The sequence below is a fragment of the Euphorbia lathyris genome, chromosome 6, assembly GCF_963576675.1.
Source record: "Euphorbia lathyris chromosome 6, ddEupLath1.1, whole genome shotgun sequence".
Lineage (NCBI taxonomy): Eukaryota > Viridiplantae > Streptophyta > Magnoliopsida > Malpighiales > Euphorbiaceae > Euphorbia > Euphorbia lathyris.
Window position 1 is genome coordinate 58,382,126 of NC_088915.1, and position 22,797 is coordinate 58,404,922.

Sequence of the window (22,797 nt, forward strand, 5' to 3'; positions counted from 1 at the left end):
TAAACCTTGTGACAAATAGAGTTTTACGTAAAACCTTTGAACTTTACGTAAATCTTTTATTTTTAGACATAATTTACGTAAAGTTGGACTAAATTTATGTAACCTTCGTATTTTAGGAGATAAAATCCATAAATCTTATCGAAAATAGATTTTTACGTAAAACCTTTGAACTTTACGTAAATCTTTTATTTTTAAACATAATTTACATAAAGTCTGACTAAATTTACGTAACTTTTTTTTTTTATTTTAGGATGAAAAATCTACAAACCTTGTGAAAGTAGAGTTTTACGTAAAACCTATATATTTTACGTAAATCTTTTATTTTTAGACATAATTTAAGCAAGGTTTGACTAAATTTACGTAACCCTTTTACTTTAGGAGAAAAATCCACAAACATTGTGAAAATTAGAGTTTTACGTAAAACCTTTAAACTTTACGTAAATATTTTATTTTTAGATATAATTTACGTATAGTTTGACTAAGTTTACATAACCTTTTTATTTTAGGAGAAGAAAATTCACAAACCTTGTGAAAATAGAGTTTTACGTAAAACCTATGAATTTTACGTAAATCTTTTATTTTTAGACATAATTTACGTAAGGTTTGACTAAATTTACATAACCTTGTTATTTTAGGACAAAAAATCCACAAACCTTGTGAAAATTATAGGTTTACGTAAAGTCTTTGAACTTTACGTAAATATTTTATTTTTAGATATAATTTACGTATAGTTTGACTAAATTTACGTAACTTTTTTATTTTAGGAGAAAAAAATTCAGAAACCTTGTGAAAATAGAGTTTTACGTAAAACCTATGAATTTTACGTAAATCTTTTATTTTTAGAATAATTTTCGTAAGGTTTGACTAAATTTACGTAACCTTATCATTTTAGGAGAAAAAATCCATAAACCTTTTGAAAATTAGAGTTTTACGTAAAACCTTTAAACTTTACGTAAATGTTTTATTTTTAGACATAATTTACGTAAAATTAGACTAAATACGTAATCTTGTTATTTTTGGAGATAAAATCCACTAACTTTTTGTGAAAAATAGAGTTTTACGTAAAACCTTTGAATTTTATGTAAATCTTTTATTTTTAGACATAATTTACGTAACCTTATTATTTTTGGAGAAAAAATTCAAAAACATTGTGAAAACTAGAGTTTTACGTAAAACCTTTGAACTTTCCGTAAATCTTTTATTTTTATACATAATTTACGTAAAGTTGGACTAAATTTACGTAACCTTGTTATTTTTTGAGAAAAAAATTCATAAACCTTGTGAAAAATAGAGTTTTACGTAAAACCTTTGAACTTTACGTAAGTCTTTTATTTTTAGACATAATTTACGTAAAGTTGGACTAAATTTATGTAACCTTGTTATTTTAGGAGATAAAATCCACAAACCTTGTCGAAAATAGATTTTTACGTAAAACCTTTGAACTTTACGTAAATCTTTTATTTTTAGACATAATTTACGTAACCTTATTATTTTTGGAGAAAAAATTCGTAAACATTCTGAAAACTAGAGTTTTATGTAAAACTTTTGAACTTTCGATAAATCTTTTATTTTTAGACATAATTTACGTAAAGTTGGACTAAATTTACGTAACCTTGTTATTTTTTGAGAAAAAAATTCATAAACCTTGTGAAAAATAGAGTTTTACGTAAAACCTTTGAACTTTACGTAAATCTTTTATTTTTAGACATAATTTACGTAAAGTTGGACTAAATTTATGTAACCTTGTTATTTTAGGAGATAAAATCCATAAACCTTATCGAAAATAGATTTTTACGTAAAACCTTTGAACTTTACGTAAATCTTTTATTTTTAAACATAATTTACATAAAGTTTGACTAAATTTACGTAACTTTTTTTTATTTTAGGATGAAAAATCTACAAACCTTGTGAAAGTAGAGTTTTACGTAAAACCTATATATTTTACGTAAATCTTTTATTTTTAGACATAATTTACGCAAGGTTTGACTAAATTTACGTAACCCTTTTACTTTAGGAGAAAAATCTACAAACATTGTGAAAATTAGAGTTTTACGTAAAACCTTTAAACTTTACGTAAATATTTTATTTTTAGATATAATTTACGTATAGTTTGACTAAGTTTACGTAACCTTTTTATTTTAGGAGAAGAAAATTCACAAATCTTGTGAAAATAGAGTTTTACGTAAAACCTATGAATTTTACGTAAATCTTTTATTTTTAGACATAATTTACGTAAGGTTTGACTAAATTTACATAACCTTGTTATTTTAGGACAAAAAATCCACAAACCTTGTGAAAATTATAGTTTTACGTAAAATCTTTGAACTTTACGTAAATATTTTATTTTTAGATATAATTTACGTATAGTTTGACTAAATTTACGTAACTTTTTTATTTTAGGAGAAAAAAATTCAGAAACCTTGTGAAAATAGAGTTTTACGTAAAACCTATGAATTTTACGTAAATCTTTTATTTTTAGAAATAATTTTCGTAAGGTTTGACTAAATTTATGTAACCTTATCATTTTAGGAGAAAAAATCCATAAACCTTGTGAAAATTAGAGTTTTACGTAAAACCTTTAAACTTTACGTAAATCCTTTAGTTTTAGATATAATTTACATATAGTTTGATTAAATTTACGTAACCTTTTTATTTTAGATGAAAAAATTCACAAACCTTGTGAAAATAGAGTTTTATGTAAAACCTATGAATTTTACGTAAATCTAAGGTTTGACTAAATTTACGTAATCTTGTTATTTTAGGAGAAAAAATCCACAAACCTTGTGAAAATTAGAGTTTTACGTAAAACTTTTGAACTTTACGTAAATATTTTATTTTTAGACATAATTTACGTATAGTTTGATTAAATTATAACCTTTTTTTAGGAGAAAAAATTCACAAACCTTGTGAAAATAGAGTTTTACGTAAAACCTCTGAATTTTATGTAAATCTCTTATTTTTAGACATAATTTACGTAAGGTTTGACTAAATTTACGTAACCCTTTTACTTTAGGAGAAAAATCCACAAACATTGTGAAAATTAGAGTTTTACGTAAAACCTTTGAACTTTACGTAAATATTTTATTTTTAGATATAATTTACGTATATTTTGACTAAACTTTCGTAACCTTTTTATTTTAGGAGAAAAAATTCACAAACCTTGTGAAAATAGAGTTTTACGTAAAACCTATGAATTTTACGTAAATCTTTTATTTTTAGAGATAATTTGCGTAAGGTTTGACTAAATTTACGTAACCCTTTTACTTTAGGAGAAAAAATCCACAAACCGTGTGAAAATTAGAGTTTTACGTAAAACCTTTGAACTTTACGTAAATAGTTTATTTTTAGATATAATTTACGTATAGTTTGACTAAACCTACGTAACCTTTTTATTTTAGGAGAAAAAAATTCACAAGACTTGTGAAAATAGAGTTTTATGTAAAACCTATGAATTTTACGTAAATCTTTTATTTTGAGACATAATTTACGAAAGGTTTGACTAAATTTACGTAACCCTTTTACTTTAGGAGAAATATCCACAAACATTGTGAAAATTAGAGTTTTACGTAAAACCTTTGAACTTTACGTAAAGATTTTATTTTTAGATATAATTTACGTATAGTTTGACCAAATTTACGTAACCTTTTTTATTTTAGGATAAAAAAATTCACAAACCTTGTGAAAATAAAGTTTTACGTAAAACCTATGAATTTTACATAAATCTTTTATTTTTAGACATAATTTACGTAAGGTTTGAATAAATTTACGTAACCTTATTATTTTAGGAGAAAAAATGTACAAACCTTGTGAAAATTATAATTTTACGTAAAACCTTTGAACTTTACGTAAATATTTTATTTTTAGATATAATTTACGTATGGGTGCCAACCTAGTTGGGATGTCCGGCCTCTCCTTCGCGTCCCATCCTTTTAGTTAAAAAAAGATATAATTTACGTATAGTTTTGCTAAATTTATGTAACTTTTTTATTTTAGGAGAAACAAATTCACAAACCTTGTGAAAATAGAGTTTTACGTAAATTTTTTATTTTATCTGTCCCTATGTTAAATATCTAACATATTGTTTAGTTCTCATATTTTAATAATATATTGTTTACTTCTTATTTTTTATTTTGATCAACAGTTTTGTCAATTAAATTTTTAAATTATTGAACAGATTAATACCTCTACAAACTATTGAATTGAGCTAAAATTGAGGATTGAATAGTGTATTATTAACATATAATGATTAAATAGTGATTAGATTAAAATATAGGGACTCATATATTAATTTACCTTGTAATTAATAATTTTTAAATTTTCTATAATTAAATATTACCTGCTATAGCAGGTTACTTTTTTATTAATTTTAATTAACCTTATTTTTATTACACATGTCTAATTACTATTGGATACTAAAACAAAGTATAATTACTTTTTTCCAACATTAACCATAGAATTTACCTTTATATAAATATGTATATATTTTAATTTATATAAATATATATATATATATATATATATATATATATATATTATAAGTTAAACATCAAACTTTTTTTTCTGAAATATATAACAGCAAAGTTTTTTTTTGAAAAAAATTATTTATATTTATGTTTATAAAAATATATTATAATTTATATACATATATTATAATTTATATTTTTTGAAATAAGGTAAACTTTATTAACTAAGATCAGAAGCGAGAATGTCAAAAATAATCGGTGGTGGACAGGCTCACTCATCACGAACAAATCTAGATGTAACAGCCTTAGCTAAGCTATGAGCTGCTAAATTCGCTGAACGTTTTACATATGAGACTGGACATGAGTTCAAGGCTCTTAACAAATCACAACAATCATTCACTACATCCGATAAATAAGATAATTGACGTTTTTGCTGATGTATGGAACTAATAACCACGAGACAATCTGATTGGACCTCCACATGCCTGAGGTTAAAATCCTTAATCCAGGACAGAGCCTCTCTTACCGCCATTGCCTCTGCCAACAGGGGATCCGTGACATCCGCAAGGTGTCCCATTTTAGCAGCAAAACATCTACCCTAATGATCCCTCAGCAGACACCCATAGGAGCTGAATTTATTCTGGTCATCCACACCTGCGTCAATATTGCACACATAGCTTCCTTCCGACGGTTTCTTCCATTTTGCGATTACGACCAACTGTGGCTGGGGATGTTTTAGATTGACGATTTGAGCTTCTCTCCAGTCGCGCAATTCCGATAAGGCCATACGGTGGATTTTCTCTGGTGTCTGTTCCCTGTTATTCCAAACCTTATCGTTTCGTGCTTTCCAAATACTCCAGCAAAGCATCGCTACTTCATTTCCCGTCCCTAACGCCCCTCCGATGCAATTTGAAAGCCAGAAGATGAGATCTGTGACCGTCGATACCCTATTGTCCTGAAAGAAGATTTGTCACACTCGGTAGGCTCGCGGACAGCTGATAAACACATGAAGATCGTCTTCCCCATAAGCGTTGCATATTGGACAACAGTTTGGGAGGGAGCTTCGCCGGAAAGCCAGGTTACTCATAGTCGGTAAACAGCTTGTGCAGATCCTCCATAAACAGTTTTTAACTTTTGGGGCCACCTGTAAATTCCAGATTAAGTTCCAGTTAATCATAGAGAGATTTGACGTGTTAGAAGGGCGGGATCCAAGTGCTTTGAGATAACCACTCTTTACTGAGTAATTATCGGACTTTTCGTCAGGCCAGAACCAGTCATCCTCATGCTGCATTCGCGCCGGAATTGAACAGATCAATTGGACATCCCTTCTATTAAAGATTCTACTGATGAGATCAAGGTTCCAAGCGCCATTTTCATTTAGCAGATCCTTCACCAGACCAGTAGGCAGTGTGGTATCGAGAGGGCTGGTAGGGAGAGGGAGGGAATCATCAAGAAGCCACGGGGAGCTCTAGATTGTGCTAGTTTCACCATTCCCAATTTTCCTTCGGAGACCCATCACAAGCAATTCACGTCCCGTCAGGATGCTCCTCCACACAAAGGAAGGGTTATGACCCAAAGGAGCGTGCAAAAAATCAGAGTTAGGAAAATACCGAGCCTTAAGTATTTGAGTCACCAGTGAATCCGGATTCTCTAATATCCTCCAACTTTGTTTTGCAAGTAAGGCAAGGTTGAATAGGTGGGTATTTCTAAACCCGAGTCCTCCGCTTGATTTAGGCCAGCAAAGGTTCTCCCAAGATTTCCAATGAAGCCCGGAAGATGATGATCCTGGTGAGTTCCACTAAAACCTGTTCAGCATTTTATTGAAGTCGTCACAGAATTCCTTTGGCATGAGGAAGATGCTCATCAGATAGGTTGGGATCGATTGAAGCACAGACGTCACAGAATTCCTTTGGCATGAGGAAGATGCTCATCAGATAGGTTGGGATCGATTGAAGCACAGATTTGATGTGGACTTCCTTTCCGGCACGTGACAGGTATTTCTCTTTCCAATTATTAATGTGTTTCCATGCATATTATAATTTATATATATATATATATATAGGGGAGGGATCAAGTGAGAACCCTCCTCTAGGTGAGAACCACCCAAAACTACGTAGTTTTGAGTAGGAAAATAAAATAAAAAACGTTGCTACCTAGGGGATTCGAACCTAGGTCTCTTCATTCACACTCCATATTACTTACCACTAAACCAATTGCTTTTTTTGTTTATAATATCGCGCGCTGCTTAATATACCACAGCCCTTTTAGCTTCCATTGTTTAGTATTTGACGCATACACTTATTAATATCGATTAAATATGCATAATAATGAATTATGAATAGAAAAAAAAGTGCATAATAATGAATTATTAATAGAAAAAAAAGAAATGTGCATAATAATGAATTATTAATAGAAAAAAAATCCAAGAATATGCTCTAATTTTTTATTTATTTAATTCCTTTATATTTTTGTAATTTATGTTATATAAGAAAATATATTTTTTAAAACATACGTTATAACATATATTTTAACTTTTAAAACACGAACTATGAAGTTTAGAACGTACGACATATTTTTTAGAACATACGTTATGTTTTTTAGAACACGTGTTATGTTTTTTCGAACACATGTTATGTTTTTTCGAACATGAATTATAAATTATATTATAGAACAAATGAAAAAACGATCCAGATATCTACTGATTTTTTTAGAACATTATACTAAATTTTTGGAACACAAACTATATATTTTTTAAAACAAACGTTAGAACATATATTTTAACTTTTAAAACACGAACTATGAAGTTTAGAACGTACGACATATTTTTTAGAACATACGTTATGTTTTTTAGCATGAGTTATAAATTATATTATAGAACAAATGAAAAAACGATCGAGATATCTACTGATATTTTTAGAATATTATACTTAATTTTTGGCACACAAAATATAAACTTTAGAACATACGTTATATTTTTTAGAACATACGTTATGTTATTTAGAATATGAGTTATACATTATATTATAGAACAAATGTAAAAATGGTCCATATATCTTTTTTTTTTAAACATTATACTTAATTTTTAGAATCCAAATTATAAAATTTAGAACATATGTAACAATATTTAGAACATCGTCCTTAACATTTTAAAATATAAATTACAAGAATATAAATGAATTAAATAAATAAGAAATTAGAGCATGTTCTTAGATTTTTTTTCTATTAATAATTCATTATTATGCACATTTCTTTTTTTTCTATTAATAATTTATTATTATGCATATTTAATCGATATTAATAAGTGCATGCATCAAAATTAAACAATAGAAGCTAAAAGGGCAATGGTATATTAATCAGCGCGCGACATAAATTACAAGGAAAACATTTGCTTCAGTGGTAAGTTGTGTGGAGTGTAAACATAGAGTCTCAGGTTCGACCCCCCCAAGTAGTAGCGTTTTTTTAAATTTTTCTACCCAAAACTACGTAGTTTTGGGTGGTTCTCACCTAGAAAAGGGTTCTCACAAGAGCTCTCTCTTGTATATATATATATATATATATATATATATATATATATATATATATATATATATCGGTCCGGGCCGGGCCTGCCCGATATAAAAGTTGTAAAGTCCAAGCCCGCCCAGTTTTTGGTGGGCTTATATGGGCTTGGGCCGGGCCTAACAGTATTTCCATGTGTCCAAGCCTGGCTAAATGGGCCTGGGCCTGGGCCCGCCGGCCCCATGCTCAGGTCTAATTATAAGTAATAATTAATAACTATAAATTGATAAGTAAAAATAATGAATTGAGGATTAAAATTTAAATAAATAAATAAATTTGATTCAGCTTATTCACTCTTAGCCACTTATCTAAGAATTAAAAGTATCTAGTTCTTCATGTCAAATGGATGACCTTCATATATATTTTACATGTATAATATAGACTTACACATACTATAAAAGGTCATATTATTTTATTTATTAACTTAAGTCACAATACATGTATCCAAATATAAATTGAGAATTCTCTAAGTGACATGGAATATTCAAAACATTTTTAGATGATTTATATTTTAATTAAATTTTAACTAGAAACTTTAAGAATTTCTTTGGTTTTTTAGATGGCTTAATAGGCATCCAGCCTCCTAAACTTGTAACTTTTTTTCACATGGCCCCCTCAACTTAGGGGACAACCTCTCAACCTCCTCAACTCTCCAAAAACATCACATACAGCCACTTACACCTCTATGTTCGGTCAAAATTTGACCCGTGTAGAAAATGCGCTTGACTGTTGACCATACATATCACGTGTCACTTTTTTATTAAAATTTTCCATTCTGCCATAAGAATTCTGATCGAAATCCATCTCTGGTAGTTGCTCGCAGAGCACAAATGGGCTTGCTCGCCGAGCAGGGGTCTCAATAGGAAAATTTAATAAAAAATGACATGTGGCATTGGTGTGGTCAACAGTCAAGCGTGTTTTCTACACGGGTCAATATTTTGACCGAACATAGGGGTGTAAATGGTTGTATGTGATGTTTTTGAAGAGTTGAGGGGGTTGAGAGGTTGTCCCCTAAGTTGAGGGGGCCAGGTGAAAAAAGTGACAAGTTTAGGGGGTTGGGTGCCTATTAAGCCTTTTTAGATTGCTATTTATTATTTATTGATATTTAGTATTTGATAAAAAAAATGTAATAAAAAATGAAAAAAAAAACCAATAAATACAAAAAAATGTTTTTCAGTAATAAAAAAAATGGTTTTTTAGATTGTCATCTGAACTTGCATAAAATATAATCAATTAATCACTAGATTGTAAAAAAGTAATCAACATGTGGAAAATGTGTTACACACACCTTAAAATGTTATTACATAATTCACAGAATATATTAAAAATGAAATTCTTACTTGCTTAATTGTAAAACTTTTTTTCTCTAATATTAGAACCGCTTACCCCGACCTTGGTGGTTTTACTTTTTTTTTTTTTTTAAGATGTGTGCAATGTAACTTTCATATTTAACTTACTTTTTTTTACAGCTAACTAATTAATTGATAATTGGCACAGTCCTAGACTATGCTCTAGCAATGCCTCGTACTACCACGATCCCAGATCGTGAACTTTTGAAGCACTCGATTCTCGGTTCCTGACCGTCTGTTTGCATTCGACTATGTACCGATTCTTGATCGTTCACTCTGGTACCACTTATTGAAAATAAAATTGAAGAACTTAATGATAAATAGCTATTTAACTGGAATTAATTTGAAATTTATACAAGCACTCAATTTTTTTGATGCACCTCATTTACGCACATTCTCATATTTATTTGGTTTTTATCTTTTAACTCTTACACACACTTATTCGTTTTTGTGCCTTTTATAGTTACTTTGTTTTTGACAAAGTAAAGTTACAGTAAAACCTCTATATAGGAATACTCTATATAAGAATAACCTCCAATTTGTTATAAAAAATTTCGGTCCCAACTTGGGCCGGTTATAAATAAGAATAACCTCCCAAATGTTAATTGTTATACATAATCCAAGTCCCACCTTTAGAAACTATATACCTCTATATATGTATTAAGGATTTAAACAAAATTTATTAAAAAATTTAAAAATTATTGAGATTAAATATGAGTTGGCACACAAATTCCAACTTTAACTATAAATTCTTACCATTTTCCCATAAAACTCTTTTCTTTATGTATTGGAAACTAAACTCAAAACTCTTCCAATTCTTTAGGTATTGGAAATAAAACTTGTAGACTTGATATGCTAAACACTAATTTGTTTTATTAAACTAAACTCAAAACTCTTCCAATTAGAGAGTTCTTATTGTTGTTAAATTTATAAACTTTAAGTGTTGATTTTTTTTTTTTGGTACCAAACTCTATATAAGAATAACACTAGTACAGAAATGGCCTATGGCCACGGTCGTTTACCGACATTAGCCAAGATTGTACGACCGTGACCAAAGGAAGCGTGGCAAATGCTTGGCATCTTTAGCCACGGTTGTTCGACCGTGGCCAAAGGGGTATTAGAATCGGTTTTAACGTATAACCGACTTTAATGCCCTATGTTTTGACCACGGTTGTTACGAAAAACCGTAGCTAAAAGGTTCTTTAGCCACGGTCTTTCGTAACAACCGACTCTAATACTCTAATCATTAGAGTCGGTTGTAGAAAAACCGTGGCTAATTATAAGAGGATTGGAGTCGGTGGTTGTAAAAACCGACTCCAATGCTCTAATAATTAGAATCGGTTGTTTTGCAACCGTGACTAATGTTAATTATATTAGAGTCGGTTGTTACAAATAACCAACCCTAATGTTATTGTTTTTAATAATTTTACATTAGCAGGTTCAAATTAAACCTGCTCTATTTTTTTGTATTACTATAATTAACGGTAAACAAGATTTGTTATCCTCAATTATTTACCTTAAACAAAATTGATCCTAAAATTAAATGTAAAATCAAAAAAAATGTACACAAATATATGGTAATTAACTAATCTGATATATATATATATACAATCTTTAATTCAATATATTCACAATATTTTCAAGTATTTGCTCAAAAAAAAAAACTGCGAACAAAAAAAAACCGAGGTATACTCATTACTACTCTATCATACTACTCTCTGCAACATGCTAATGTCAATCTAACTCAACTTTTGATAAGTCACCAATCTAACTCAGCTTCATATAACTTCTCTTAGCTTACCATCCAAAAACAACTACCAATGTGTGATCTAACCAAACATCTCACGAAGCTAGGGAAAGCTGATTCAAGATTTGATTGAACCTCCCCTGCTCGAATAACAGATGCTGATTTGTTCTGCCCAGGAGATGTCCTTCTATCAATTGCAGGCTTATTTTGCCTATAGCTTCAGAGAAACAAATAGCATTAATGCTAAAAAAAATTTAACCAGAAATGTTAAAGTTGAAAACATAAGAGCAGTTTAGATCCTTTACTTACCATATACATTTCCCTGCATGAGCAGTATTTGCCTGTCCATGAATCAAGCTTTAATTAGTATCCAACATAAATGGCAAAACCATTGAACACTTTATTGTACCTTATAACTAAAAGCTTTCTGCTCAGAATTTCCATGAAAATAAAAAAATGTAGAAAGATGAAATTCATGCCAAGACAAATTATCATTATATTTGTCCCAAGCAACAATGTGTCAGTATGCTCTAATTCTGCTAAGACTGCAGAGCTTAACTAATCCAAGCAACACAGCTTGCCAAGCATAATCCAGCAGAACCGGATACATTCTATAACAAAACCTCAGGGTAAAGCTGATAATACTCATGTGAGCTCCAAAAATATTATGATATTTCGGTTTCACGGCTGTAGCCTTGCATAAGAGCTCAAAAGAGCTAATCAGGTACTATATTTTATCACAAATTTGAATAATGAACACCGCAGCAGCTATGCTTTGGTTTTCGAATCAAAGAAAACTCAAGCTACTATAGAGTTCGTAACGGTAAGTATCAAGAGTAAAAATGAAATAGAGAAAGAAGCAGCAACATTAGTAGACTAGACTTACATGCTTAGTTTTGGAATCTGAATACCTTCTCTTGATCCTAACACGCTTTTCAGTTTTCTCCATAACCTGACCCAAAACAAAAATTGAAGTATAATCAGCATTCCAAACGCTAATTGATAAACAGAAGAAAATGACAAAGACTATTGAGAATCATGCATTTCAAGCTAAACACAGAGATGCAATTACAGAAGCAGAATATAATTTTCTTCTAAAGCTAGCAGCTACCATAAGAAATATTGCATTAAAACAATAACCAAATAGAGAAGCCAAATAGCTGATCAATCTATTTGCAAACGTAAATCTGCTTCAAAGAATGATGAACATTAGTAACAGTAAAATAACACTACCACGAGGAGAGGGAAAAGAAGCCAAATAAAGGTAAAAATGCAATGAAAACCAATTACCAAGTGCACATTAATGGAAGAAAGGAATGGTTCTTATACCCATTTTATTTTCGTAGACATACATTTATAGCATGATATTGAGATAAAGTGACTTGAATTTTCGCGACTCTGGCTTGAATTGAAAGGAAAGGTTCTTATGCCCATTTTAGTTTTAATATGATCCGCAACAACAGATCTTATTGTCTAGTATTATTTCTTGTGAGTTTATAATCGTGTTTAAACTAAAATTGATCTATTAGCCTCATTATTGATCGAAGTTTTTTTACTCAGAGGAAGCATTATCGTTTCCAAGCCAAAGGCAGAAACAAAGTAATATAATCAATCTATTACTTAACAGTTCCTACTTCATTTACTTGTTGCATAAAAAATAGAAATAGAAGACCAAGTAAAATAAAATCTATAGAAATCTAGAATTCATTCTAACATGCTAGATGAAGCATTTCAAATATAGAGATGAAAAATAATGTATTAGCACTAAATGCAAGTAGACTTTTGAACCAACTAACATAGAGTTAAGGAACAAAAACAGTTCTCATGCATTTGGCCATAAGCAAACTCTATTGCTAGTAACTTAGAGTCAGCAACACTCCTATGAAGTTGAAGTTACTATAGCAATGTAGAAAACTAAACCAAAATAAGTTTTTTTAAGTTGTTAGAACTATAATTACCTTAAATCTAATTATGGAGATTCCTCATGCTTCCCATGTCTGGATACTTTCATACAATCAACGTAAGTTACAATTCCAGCCATGTTCATTATACCTATGCACATCAGAACCAGTCCAATTTAATTTCATTCAAGAATCCAATCCAAAAATTACATGAAAACACATGACAATACCTTATTTCTGTAGTTGAAAACAGAGGACATGGCAGGGACATATTGCATCTTGCTAGTGAAATGAACAATACCAAACAATCCTTTAAGGTGTTGAAGCGAGACGATAATGGCATCACCGACCATGAATCCAACAAGAGTAGCCCTTGATAGAAAATCAATAATAAACCCCAATCTGAAAAGGAAATTAATAACAAGCAGAAACACAGAGAAGAATAAACTAGGAGGGGAGAAGAGAGGAGTTTAGCACTAAAAAGAGAATAAAACAATAAAGATATACCATTATATATTACTTCAAATTCAAGCCATTATTATCCTAATCCTATTCTACTTGTGTTCCATGTTATCAACCACTAGAATACCATTAAGATTGTTTTTAGAGTTTCAATTCCTGCTTATAAACATGTATCATTATTATGACAAACTTAAACAATGATTCCTTCAATTTTATTATTTTCAGCTGCATTAAGAACCTTTACACTAATTAACCACTATCCTTGATGAATTACTAGAAAATGGACACGAAAATATTCTTAAAATCCCAAATTAATATTAGTGGATATTCTAATTAGCACGTGAATTATGTGTACCTTCGAAGCCTAGCTCTAGGTAAGCTTAGTTATCATCATACCCTTATTCAGCTGTATTTAATGCAATTCATTTTCGAGGCATTTAGAGAGCCTTATTCTCCATAGTATTTAAGTATGTATGCATTTGATTATTTTGTGAACTTAAATGGAGCATTAAGAAACCCGGATTTGTCTGTGATAGCTGGTAGCAAGAAAAAAAATGTTAATCAGCCATTAATCTTAGATATCACTCAATAGTTTCTCTTATTTTATCAAAGTTTTGAATTACATTACCTCTTTCTCACCACCATACTGCTCCTCTAATGCTCTCTTCATATCCTCGTTTGTCACCTGCTCATCATCAAATTTGAGCCTAAAAAACTAACACTATCATATTGTAGCAAAATACCGATCCATATAAAACAAATCAACTAAAATGAGCAGGCTCAGATCAAGAAATCATTTACAACAATGCAAAAGCACTTCGTTTGAACCTGTACATGTAACTGGTAACTAGGAAAAAAAAAAGAGCCGCCTGAGAAAGCATCCAAATCACAACACACATTTATACTTCTAAATAGTTGCTTTAACCATTCGAAGGCAACCTAATATGGAGTGCTTAGTCTCTTCCTTATGTGAGAGTGAGGGTTTATTTACTTACCTGAAACCTATAGTGCTTTGTCTCTTCCGTATGTGAGAGTGAGGGTTTTTTACAATGTTTGGTCGCTTATTCCCATCTTCGGTGATTCTCTAAAGGTGTATGTTCCGGTGCGGCAAGTGATTCCGATTCGTTTCTTTGACAATTTTGATCTAGTGTGACAGTTGATCGGAAGGTCGTGCTTCTCGAATCGGTGTTGCGTTGAGCGGTAGTAGGTGTTTTTGGGTTTGGGTGTTGAAATTGATCGGCAGTTGGAGGTAAACAAGATCTGCAGTATCTAGTTTGTCTCTGTTTCCGTCTATGAGTCAGGCGGAGAGACTGTGGTTGGCGGCTAGGGTTCAGGTGTGAGAAAGGGGATTCTGTGTTTTCCTTTGATTAGTTGGGTGCTCGAGTCGGGACGGGGTGTGAGGTAGAAAGTAACTCAAAGAATAGTGATTTTAGACGCAAAGGAGATAAAGGAGGAGAAAGCTGCTAATATCTAGGTTGCGCAAAGCAGAGAAAAAAAAGGGGGAGAACAATAGGTTCGGTTCATAAATGGATCTTTAGAGTCGGTTATTTAATTAACCGACTCTAAAGAGTAATTGGTGTTGGTTTTCAATGAATCGACGCTATTAACCCTAATAATTAGGGTCGGTTCTAACTGAACCGATGCCAATTATTAGGTCATTGGCTTCGGTTTATATTTAAACCGATGCTAATTACTAGGTCATTAGTCTCGGTTTAAGAAGAACTGACACCAATGATTGTCTAAACCCTGCACCATTTTTAAAAATCACATTTAGAGTCAGTTTTTTCAAAAAACCGACTCCAATACTCTAATTATTTGAGTCGGTTTTTTAAATAACCGACTCCAATTACTTATGGCCACGGTTTTTCAAACAACCGTAGCTAATAAGGTGTGGCCATAGGCCATTTCTGTACTAGTGTAACCTTCCAATTGTTATACAAATTGTCCGGTCCCAAACGCATTCCTATATAGAGGTTTTACTGTACTTTGTTTTTTCCACTATTGGATGATGGTGGACTTTAACAAACTAAGTTCATCCAATGGTGGTAAAAACAAAGTAAAACTTACTTTGTCAAAAACAAAGTAAGCATAGTTTAACCCATTGGTTTTTATCTCTATCTCTTACGTTGTATCTGGATCCATACTTTATTATTAATATTTTTGCTCAGCTCATCCATTCAATATCTTAATATTTATTCGGCTGAATACATTTCAATTTGTCCAAAAAATTTGATTGGCCTCCTAAACTCGCATGATTTCTCGTTAGCTTTTTCAACTTACTTAAAATAACTTATTAACCATCTAAAATTGTTCAAAGTGATCTATTAGCTCATTAAACTTGCTTGTAGTGATCCATTTACTCTTTGAATTTGTTTAAAGTGATATACATTTCAATTTGTCTAAATTTAAAAAAAAAATCCAAAACTTAAAAAATGAAGGCTTAATTCATGATTCTATCTGTTTAAAACAAATTAACTTTCTGTTTTATATATTTTTATGACGTTTTTACAGATTTAAAGACTTAATAATAATATTTTAAGTAAATTTATGGGAATGATAAAATATCATATAAGTTAAAGAAACCAAACAAACAATTATAACCACAACTTTTGTTACTCAAAATTTCTAGTGTATTAGATATTTTTCTTTGTAGATGAAAATCAACAAAATAGTTATTTGCTATAAAATTCTACAAAATCGGTGATGACTATTTAGTGGGCTTAAGGCCTCCTTTGTTTAAAAAAAGGGAAAGGTTTGTTACTTTTAATTTGAAAAATTATACTCTTTTATTTTAAAAAAAAATTATATACTAAATTTTATCGAATTTGTAAAAAAATAAATAAATATCATATAATAATAAAAACGAAAGTATAAGTAAGGAGAACTAATAACAAATAATATGGAATCTGCTCTTAATCGACTCAGAAGAGGAAGAAGTGTTCAACTTCTCATCGGCGATCGGTAGCTCGGATCTTAGCCCTGGACTGCACTATGTAGGGTGTTTCTTGGCTGAACGACCTGTGAATTCAACCACTATGAAGACAAGATTGGTCGATCTAATGGATGCCCAAACAGGGTATTGCTATTGAAGAAATTCATCCGCATCTTTTCATGTTCAAGTTTTTTCATATTGTCGATCGAGACAGGATCCTTGCTGGTGGTCCTTGGTCATTTAACAATCATATGTTGGTTATGGCAGAATGAAAATTGGGAGTCCCTCCCGAATCAATTGATCTTAATTTTGTTCCTATTTGGATTCAGATCTTTGAGTTACCTTTGGGATGTATGTTAGTGGCTGTAGGGAAGCAAATTGGGAATTTTGTAAGTACTTTCATTGAGTATGATGAGAAGAATAATGAGATTAGCAGTCGAGCATTCAGCAGGATACGGGTTGTGATTGACATCAGAAAACCTTTGAAGCGAGGCAAGAAAATTAAGAAGTCAGCATCTGAAGTGTCATTGATCTCATTCAAGTATGAGAGGTTGTGCAATTTTTGCTATTTGTGTGGTCGTATAGGCCATACAGAGAGATTTTGTGAATTAATTTTCTCGTCTAATAGGCCTGTGATTAAGCAAGAATGGGGGGAATGGCTTAGGGCTCCTATTCGTAGAGGAGGTGCTCCACCGACTTCTAGATGGCTCAGGGGATCAGGGAGTCGAAGCTTAGGGAATCTCTGGCAACCTCAGTCAATGTTGTATACAATGCCAACAAAGGAGAACATTGATCCAGTACCGAATGAGAGTGGGGATTCAGATGAAAGTATGGAGCTGGTCTTGCAGGAGGATCAGAAATGTCAAAGAGAAGAGGTGGGGAGAGCGAGTTTAGGGAATGTGTCCGTAAATATTCAGACAGGGTTTGAGAATTCAGTTTCAGAGATGGTTTCTTCCGGAGTGCAGAATGATAAAATGATCTCTATAGATGTTAAAATGACACAGTTTGTGGGTCAGACTCGCCGACCATCATGATATGCCTTAGCTGGAACTGCCGGGGTCTCGGCAATCCCTGAGCAGTTCGGTCACTTTGCGAACTGGTTAAAGTTCATAAGCCGGAGGTGGTATTTCTCATTGAGACTTTTGTGAATAAAGGAAGAATTGAGGGCATTAGAAGAAAACTCTGTTTCAATAATTGTTTTACTGTGGATGCTAGGGGGCATAGTGGAGGTCTTGCAATGTTTTGGAATACTAATATTGGAATGGCTACTCTGACCGACATATCGAGATGTCTGTAAATAATGTTAGACAAGGCGATTGGAGTCTTATATGTTTTTATGGCTATGCTGATAGAAATATGCATAAAGAGTCTTGGGATTTATTAAGGAAAATAGGATCTACTTCTATTCTTCCTTGGTGTGTGATTGGGGATTTTAATTGCATTATTTCTCAGGAGGAAAAACAGGGAGGCTCTGAATATCCAAGTTATCTTATTAATCAATTTGTGAATGCTATTGACAACAATGCGTTGTTTGAAATTGTTTTGCATGGTGGTAATTTCACTTGGGATCGTGGAAGAGGTACTGTTAATTGGGTTCAAGAGAAACTTGACAGAGCTTTTGCAACCACAAACTGGTTAGATAGATTTCTAGAGTCTAAGTTATCAACTGTTGTGGCTACATATTCTAATCATAGTCCCTTGCTTCTGGTTGTGGGGAGAGTGCCGAGTAGAAGAAAGGCACGAAATTTCAAGTTTGAGCAAGCTTGGATTAAAGAAGATGGCTTTGCAGAAGTTGTTACTAGATGATGGGAGGGTCAGGGTCATACGGCTATTGTTAGGAGACTAAAAGAATTCCGTCGAGTGCTGGATCAGTTGTAATGGGTAAGTTTCGAAGGAAAATTTCCTAGTGCAGAAATCAGCTTGAATACTTAAAGGATACAAGATATGATGGGTCAATTGATAGTTGGTTTCAAATTAAAAGCAGATTGAATGTCCCACTTGAGCAGGAAGAAGTTTACTAGAAACAACGTGCTAAGGCATTTTAGCTTAAGGAGGGAGACTTAAACACAAAATATTTTCACTCTTGTGTGAATATCTGACGCAAAACAAACACTGTGGGTATGCTCATTGATGATAGGGGTGAGGAGCACACTGATAAAGCGGGGATTGAAAATATTGTCAAGGGTAATTTTCGAGTTCTGTTTGAAGGGAGCCAGACGAATAATTATTCTGCTGCTGTTGTATTGCCTCAAGTGGTGACGGATCAGATGAACAGCGACCTGGTTAGAAACTTTGATATCTCTGAATTTCATGATGCAATATTTCAAATGCACCCTGATAAGTCATCAGTGCCTGATGGGTGGAGCCCGAGTTTCTTTCAACACTTTTGGCACTTGATTGGTAAGGATATTTTTCAGGCATGTGTTGGTTGGCTTGAGCGGAGGGAATTCCCAGCTAATCTCAACGATACCATCATTACACTTATCCCAAAATATGACAAGCCAACAAGAATGATAGAATTACGGTCTATCTCACTATGTAATGTGCTTTACAAAATAATAGCCAAGATACTTGCTAATAGACTAAAGCATATCCTCCCCAGTATTATTTCTGAAAGCCAATTGACCTTTGTCCTTGGGAGACAATTAATTGACAGCGTCCAGATTGCTTTTGAAGTGCTCCACTACATAAAGCAAAAACAAAGAAATGGAAAGGGTGAGGTGTGATAACTCCCATTTGTATAGGGTTTTCAGGATCCTTTTAGTTCGTTTTTGCTTTATTTCCTTTTAAATTTCAGTATCATTTTGTTATCTTTTAATTAAAACTAGTAATTTCAGTTATTTATAGTCTTTTCGGTATTTTCAGGTGTTTCCAGGGCTATTTGAGCATTTCCGAACCAGGCCCGTGCCTTTTGAAGCATTTCCGAACAATTCAGGGCCTATTGGAGCGAATTCTGGAAGTCCAGGGATCGAAACGGTTACTTTCCAGAGAGGAGCTGCCAATTTCAGCGCCTGTCTCACCGAGACACTACCTGTCTCGTCGAGATATGCCCTCGTCTCGTCGAGACATAGCCTGTCTCGGTGAGACGAGGCAGGCCGATGGTTCCCAAGAGGGAACCATCGCGTGGTGTCTCGACGAGACACCAACTCGTCTCGTCGAGACACCTCATGTCTCGACGAGACAAGACGATGGGGAGTGATTTCCCAGCGATTTCTCATCAACCAGGCGCGAATTTCAGCTTATAAAATTCCCAAATCGCCCCAAAACATCCAGAGGGCTATAAATAGAACCTTTTGCCTCCTTTGTTGGGGTTGGCTTATTTTTCCTTTTCTTCTTTCTCTTTTCCTTTGAGCAATTTCACCATTGTTGAGGGGGAATTGTTTCTTAAAACTCATTGAAGATTGGTAGAGGAGAGAACTCTCTCTCCATTTGTGTAATCAGAATCAGACACATCCGGGTTTTTGATTTCTAATTCCTTTAATTGTCTTTTACTCTTTGCTTGTTTAAGTTAATGGAGATTCTTGTTGATGAATTGTGTTTATATTGTTTGGTGAGTTTAATTATGAACTAATCCCCATCCTATCTGGGATGGGGATGAGATTGATTGCTTGATCATGTATGGTTAGGGATTTAGTGTATGGATTACTCCCAATTGATTAGATTGTGCATGCTTAATGTCCTAGATTTATCAGGAATAGGATCGAGGCTAGAATGAGATTCGATGATGATCAACTAGCCTGAAACTACTGAACCTAATGCTTAGAATCTAACAAACATAGGATCACAGATGGGTAGTTACCTGACCAAGGAACTACCTAATCCGAATTAGCATAATCTAACCGCGCAAGAGACCATTAGGAGTGCGGTTTAGTGGCTGGGCTATGGCTTTAGCCTCAATCACCATAGAACCTAATGCTTTGCATGTCCTAGTTTATATGCCTAATCAAGCCGTCAACCGACTGCATGTGAATAGACTGCAAGTGATTGACCATATTCATGCAGTTGATTAGGTGATTACCGTCAATTGTCCTTAGGATATACAACTGAATCCCAGCACATTATACATGGAATCCAATTAAGATCATCCCCATCTTAGATTATTTCATCAATTAAATCGAATCCTACCCCTTCAATAGCTTTTATCTTTTGTTTTAGAAATTTATCTTTTTAACGACTCCACTATATATTCAACCTTCCGAACAATTATGTTCTTTTCCTTAGACCGATTAGTTGTGACAAATAGTCTTTGTGATTTGATCTTGTGCTAAAGCACTATACTACTTGCTGTGATAGGATACACTTGTCCTATATATTGCTATATACTTTGCAAGCATCAAGTTTTTGGCATCGTTGCTGGGGACTATTTTTGTTTATAACTAGTTCACTCTTAGTGAGAGATTTATATAATTGTTTGGAATTCATAGGACCGAGGATCTACAGATCACTCGTCATTGCATCTTGACTCCTAAGCTGAAAATGTTCTTGCAGGACATAAAAGGAGGACACAATGGCCGAAGATCTTTCAGTCATGGAGTTGTTGAAGGAAAAGCGGCCTACAAGCACCTCTGGCATCCTCGACCCGGCAATAACAGCAACGTCATTTGAAATCAGACCAACAATGATTCAGATGATTCAGAACTCAGGACAGTTCGGTGGGGATTACTACGAAGATTCTAACTCACATCTTGACAAATTCGTGGAATACTCCAGCACCTTCAAGTGCGAAGACGTCACATCTGAACAAATCTTCCAGAAGCTGTTCAGATTTTCTTTGAAAGAAGAATCTGCAGAATGGCTACAATCCGTTGAGCCAAGCTCTCTCATTGACTGGGACACTACAGTATCAGCGTTCCTAGCAAAGTCGTTCCCTCCATCAAAGACTGCACAATTCAAAAGCGAAATCACTTCATTTAGGCAGTCCGACAGTGAGAACCTGCATCTAGCCTGGGAGAGGTTCCAGTGGTTGATAAGACGGTGCCCCCACCATGGTTACCAGTGGTACCAGCTTGTTGACATGTTCTATTCAGGAATATCTCCTGTCAGCTGCGTCTTTCTAGATGCAGCAGCGTGAGGAAATCTATTCAACAAGACTGCAGTTCAGGCTTACAATCTGGTGAAAGAATTAGCTGAACGGAGTGCATGTTGGCAAGTTGAGAAGTCGGCTCCGAGAAGAGGTACAACAGCTGAGTTCCCTGGAACATCTTCAGAATCAAATCCTCAGATAGCAGCACTTACAGAAAAAGTGGATCTGCTGGGAAGTCACCTGAAATCACCAGAACTAGTAGCAAGCTGCGAGGTTTGCAGCAGAGGGCACAAGAGCGTGGAGTGCCCAATGGTACTTGAAAAGATCCATTATCTGGAACAGTATGGGTCAAATAGCACGCATTGGCAGCAGGACAGATACCGAGGTTCAGGTTCTGAGACTGAATTGGAGAGAAGTATAGATGTCCTGATAGAGATCCTGAGTGCCATAGAAGGTAGGTTGGCACACAATGAAGCTTTCTGCCAAAGACTTCAAACGCATGTCAGTGAATTGGTAGAAGAGGAAGCACGAGCAATCACGCTCAAGAGCGAAACACAAGTAAGTGGACCAGATTTTATGCCTCAACGAGATGAGACCTCAGACCGCATTCCTGGTAATATCTCGTCTACCCCGTCTGCTCCACAAGTAAGTGTTTCTGATCTAGCTTCAATAACTGACACTGATGTACCACCAACACAGGTGACCTTGCCTTATCCTACTTCTAGGAGAGCTAATTTAGACAAGGATTGTTCCAAGATGTTGAATGTGTTTAAGAAAATAGAGATTAACTTTTCGTTTCTTGAACTTCTTGAGAATATGCTTGTGTATGGAATTTTTTTGAAAGAATTGATCTTTAAAAAGAGAAAATTAGGAGATCATGAGACTGTAATGCTAAGCCAGGAATGTTCTGCAATGCTCACAAATCCACTTCCAAAAAAATCTAAGGATCCAGATAGTTTTAGCATACCCTGTACAATAGGCAAAGTTCACTTTAAACGTGCTCTATGTGATCTTGGCGCAAGCATTAATCTGATGCATTTGTCTGTTTATAGGAAATTGGGAATGGGAGATCCGAAACTAACATCAGTCACAAGGCTGACAGGTCGATAAGGCGTCCGGTAGGAGTGGTGGAAGACCTCTTGGTCAAGGTAGATCAGTTCATCTTCCCGGCTGACTTTGTGATAATGGATATCGAAGAAGATGATCAGGTCCCTATCTTACTAGGGAGGCCTTTCCTCGCCACAGGGCGGACATTGATTGATGTTGAAGGGGGTAAATTAATTCTCCGATTGCAGAATGAGGAAGTAGAATTCAATATTTTAAAATCTATGAAATTTTCTATTGATGATGAATATTGTAATT

General features: G+C 33.5%; 1 protein-coding gene and 1 non-coding gene across 14 annotated transcripts; both read right to left on the reverse strand.

Moving 5' to 3' along the window:
- Positions 1-10,943: 10,943 nt before the first annotated feature.
- Positions 10,944-14,963, reverse strand: LOC136232658 (uncharacterized). Of its 13 annotated transcripts, none has more exons than XR_010690570.1 (7): positions 14,476-14,963; positions 14,109-14,187; positions 13,249-13,420; positions 13,076-13,121; positions 12,004-12,069; positions 11,427-11,458; positions 10,944-11,334 (listed from the first exon to the last, which is right to left on the reverse strand). XR_010690570.1 is itself a non-coding variant. In XM_066021952.1 (7 exons), the coding sequence occupies exons 5-7, from the start codon at positions 12,064-12,066 to the stop codon at positions 11,163-11,165; spliced, it is 267 nt and encodes an 88-aa protein (XP_065878024.1). In that variant the 5' UTR covers positions 12,067-12,069; positions 13,076-13,169; positions 13,249-13,390; positions 14,109-14,165; positions 14,476-14,959; the 3' UTR covers positions 10,944-11,162. The 13 variants fall into 13 exon arrangements, 10 of the variants coding, with proteins under 10 accessions (XP_065878024.1, XP_065878021.1, XP_065878017.1 ...); XR_010690571.1 differs by having other exon boundaries at positions 10,944-11,328; positions 14,109-14,165; positions 14,476-14,962; XR_010690569.1 differs by having other exon boundaries at positions 14,109-14,165; positions 14,476-14,962.
- Positions 14,964-21,297: 6,334 nt separating this feature from the next.
- LOC136234447 (small nucleolar RNA R71) lies at positions 21,298-21,404 on the reverse strand. Its single transcript, XR_010691330.1, has one exon. It is a non-coding gene; the product is annotated as a small nucleolar RNA R71 (small nucleolar RNA).
- Between the last annotated feature and the right edge of the window lie 1,393 nt (positions 21,405-22,797).

Bases quoted from the DNA above. Each gene is read 5' to 3' on its own strand.
- LOC136232658 (XM_066021954.1), bottom strand. From the start codon at position 12,066: ATGGAGAAAACTGAAAAGCGTGTTAGGATCAAGAGAAGGTATTCAGAT. The intron at 11,459-12,003 runs GTAAGTCTAGTC...ATTCATGGACAG, and splicing joins CAGATTCCAAAACTAAGCAT to GCAAATACTGCTCATGCAGG. The intron at 11,335-11,426 runs GTAAGTAAAGGA...GTTTCTCTGAAG, and splicing joins CATGCAGGGAAATGTATATG to CTATAGGCAAAATAAGCCTG.